Source organism: Limulus polyphemus, unplaced genomic scaffold (assembly GCF_000517525.1).
Source record: "Limulus polyphemus unplaced genomic scaffold, Limulus_polyphemus-2.1.2 Scaffold2513, whole genome shotgun sequence".
Lineage (NCBI taxonomy): Eukaryota > Metazoa > Arthropoda > Merostomata > Xiphosura > Limulidae > Limulus > Limulus polyphemus.
In genome coordinates this window covers 144,397-147,369 of record NW_013668123.1, presented here as the reverse complement: position 1 = coordinate 147,369, position 2,973 = coordinate 144,397, and the positions used below count along the sequence as shown (strand labels likewise).

At 32.3% G+C, this 2,973-nt stretch overlaps 1 protein-coding gene across 1 annotated transcript in view; it reads left to right on the top strand.

The window, feature by feature from the left end:
- LOC106467169 (RIMS-binding protein 2-like) overlaps positions 1–2,973 on the top strand; it is a 63,030-nt gene that overhangs the window by 34,538 nt on the left and 25,519 nt on the right. Inside the window, exons 15-16 of the mRNA XM_013927489.2 lie at positions 1,396–1,583; positions 2,057–2,138. Of these exons, the coding sequence (XP_013782943.1) occupies positions 1,396–1,583; positions 2,057–2,138 (270 nt within the window). The remainder of the gene's footprint in view (positions 1–1,395; positions 1,584–2,056; positions 2,139–2,973) is intronic.

Here is a 2,973-nt window from a genome sequence, read left to right as displayed (position 1 = left end):
GTAACATACTGCTTAATTACAAACAGTTTATGCAAGAGTTAACGTTTTGATATATATATTACGGTTTATTCGGGCACAGCACAGATAGCCCACTTGTGTAACATACTGCTTAATTACAAACAGTTTATGCAAGAGTTAACGTTTTGATATACATATTACGGTTTATTCGGGCACAGCACAGATAGCCCGTTGTGTAACATACTGCTTAATTACAAACAGTTTATGCAAGAGTTAACGTTTTGATATATATTACGGTTTATTCGTGTATCAAAGAGATCCATGTCAGTAAGTTGTTTCATTTCTTTTTTAAAGAACTGGTGCAAGACAGAGCGATATGAAATGATGATCTGGAATAAGATCAGTATGTATGATGCACAAATTTAAAAGAGTAATTACTAGTAACAGGATTTTTGTAAGTTTAAAGATTACTTAAGTGATAATGGTAATGTGCAGCATTTTCAATTTAACGCAGTCCTTTATTTTGCCCTAAAATTCCTTTAAATTCCTGTATTTTTGATTAAAATATTCCCGTGTCTATCCTGTATATTTTTGATCCTGCTGAGAGGTCATTATTTTTTTTAAATACTCAGACAATAGCAGGTAATTGTTGTTTTGAATTTTATATTGAGTTTCTGTTTAGTTAAAATAGTCTACCTACAATTAGATTCGGTTGCAGTCACCTGTTCTGAAAAAATAAAGGTACAGTTACGTGCTTGATAATCCGGTACTTTAATACTTGTACGTGGAATATCATCAACTTCAACATGTATATTTTAAGTTACAAGCACTTGCAGTTGATAAAAGAACTGATATGTAGTTTGTTTTGGTTGTTATGTGTCTCACTCTCTCTTTTATTTTTATGATAAAAGTTAAAATTTTAAATAAAACGAATGTTTAGCTTCTCTGACTGGTCTCTTTCAGAAATAAGTTTTTTAAACAATATTATTGTAATTTACATTTGGGCTTAAAGTACTTCAAGATCATGGTAAAGGGTGGACCTACAGCATAACCTTTGTATCGAGGAGTGTTTATAGGGTTGAAACCTCCGCAGAACCAAACAAGCTTGTTATAAATTCCTGTATTTATAATACTTTGTCTCCTTTTTTCTTATTTTTTTTTGTAAGTGACACTAAAATGGTTTAGAGCAGCCTTTTAACTTCAGCTTTTACTATCTTCCAATGGATCAGTGATAAGTTTATGGATTTATAATGCTAAAATCTGGGGTTCAGTTCCCCACGGCGGATGTGGTTTTACTATAAATGAACCAAACAATCAGCTTTTACTTGTAGCAATTGGTTGGATAATAGGCACTACAGGTCTGAATAATAAAAAAAAAGGTTGCAGACAAAGCTGTCTCATTGTTTTTTTACTAAAAATAATTACACTCTTCTGCAGTTCAACCTCCACAAAGGCTGATTCTTGAAAGACAATTAAACAAGAGTATTTTGATTGGCTGGCTTCCACCAGAGGGACCTCTAGGAGATATACAGATGTATCATGTATATGTAGATGGGGTATTGAAAGCTACAGTACAGAGTTCTGAAAGAACACGTGCTCTGGTGGAAGGGGTTGATTCTTCACAGGTCAGTGTTCTCAGATTTAGTCAATATTATAGTCCTGTTGGTAGATAAGTATTTTGAATGTTGGTGTTCACAAGTTTTTTTTGTGTTATAGATATTTTTTTAAAAAGCTGTACATATTCAGAGTCGTTTACCGGGTTACTAATACTCTAATATTATGATCAGTAGCACCTTATGTATTTTCTGTTGTCAGTTGTTATTCAGCATTTGTAGTATTTAATTTTAGCAAAAGAGATACATGTTTTTTACACTACTGCATAACGACCCTGAAATGACTTGCATGTAGGTGTAATTAAAATCATTAGGCCACTTTACTTGATAAATCAAATGGTAACGTGCAGACATTCCACAACACTAGCAACAAGCAAGTTACAAACAGAAACACAAACACACACTATTGGCATTTCAGCTGTTATAAGTAGCTGTGAGTAGGATAATGAAAATCGTATTAAGTGGCTTAATATCTTTTATTCCAGCTTCACAGGATAAGTGTTCGGTCCGTTACATCTTCGGGCCATCATTCACGAGATGCAGCCTGTACAATAACTGTGGGCAAAGGTCAGTAATAGAAACTTTCATGTCAAGTTGTTACTTGGGGGGGGGGGAGTATTGTAACTGTTTAATGTGCATTGTGCCAGATGTTTCAAGTATGTTGGAAGTACAGAAAGAAATTAAAACATAGGATATAGTTAGTCATCAGTCGATGCACTTTTCGTATTTCAGAATTATAGCTGGTATTATTATTTATTGGGTTCTTCGTAATGTTTTGAGGAATCTGCTATAAAAGAACGTTTTCTGTACTGATTGTAGTTACACCTGACCAAATAAAATATCTGTAGTTAATATGTGTAGTAAGCTATAATTCTAACTAAATATACATTGATCTTACGTAGAAAAGTGTTCCATTTATAGTAAGCAACTCCAATAAAAGATTGATTAATCTTTCCCATCAAACTACTTTTCTGCTGCGTTTGAATATTTTGTTTCTAATACAGGCATTTTAAATCTCAAATAACCTTTTTTTCCTTTCTTCTAAAATTTAGAGATAGTAATGCACTGTTCTTTCCAAAGCAAAAAAAAAAAACAATCATGTGTAATTCTTGAATTGTACGCGCAACGTATAGAAAATATTCAACTAACTTATTTATTTATCAAGTACGGGAATATTTGCTTATTTTAAAAATATGTAGCTGCTGTAGAAAAATAATTACGTATTTCAACATACCTCATGTTTGTAACGTAATTCAAATTATGAAATTGTTTTAAAATGTTGATTAGGATACGCTCGTGATGATGTAATTTATATACTGTACTCGGCATATTTTATTTTTCTTCTTGGTGTAGTTTATAAAATAGTCCCTTCGCATATTTCTGAATTTTATCTCTATATATG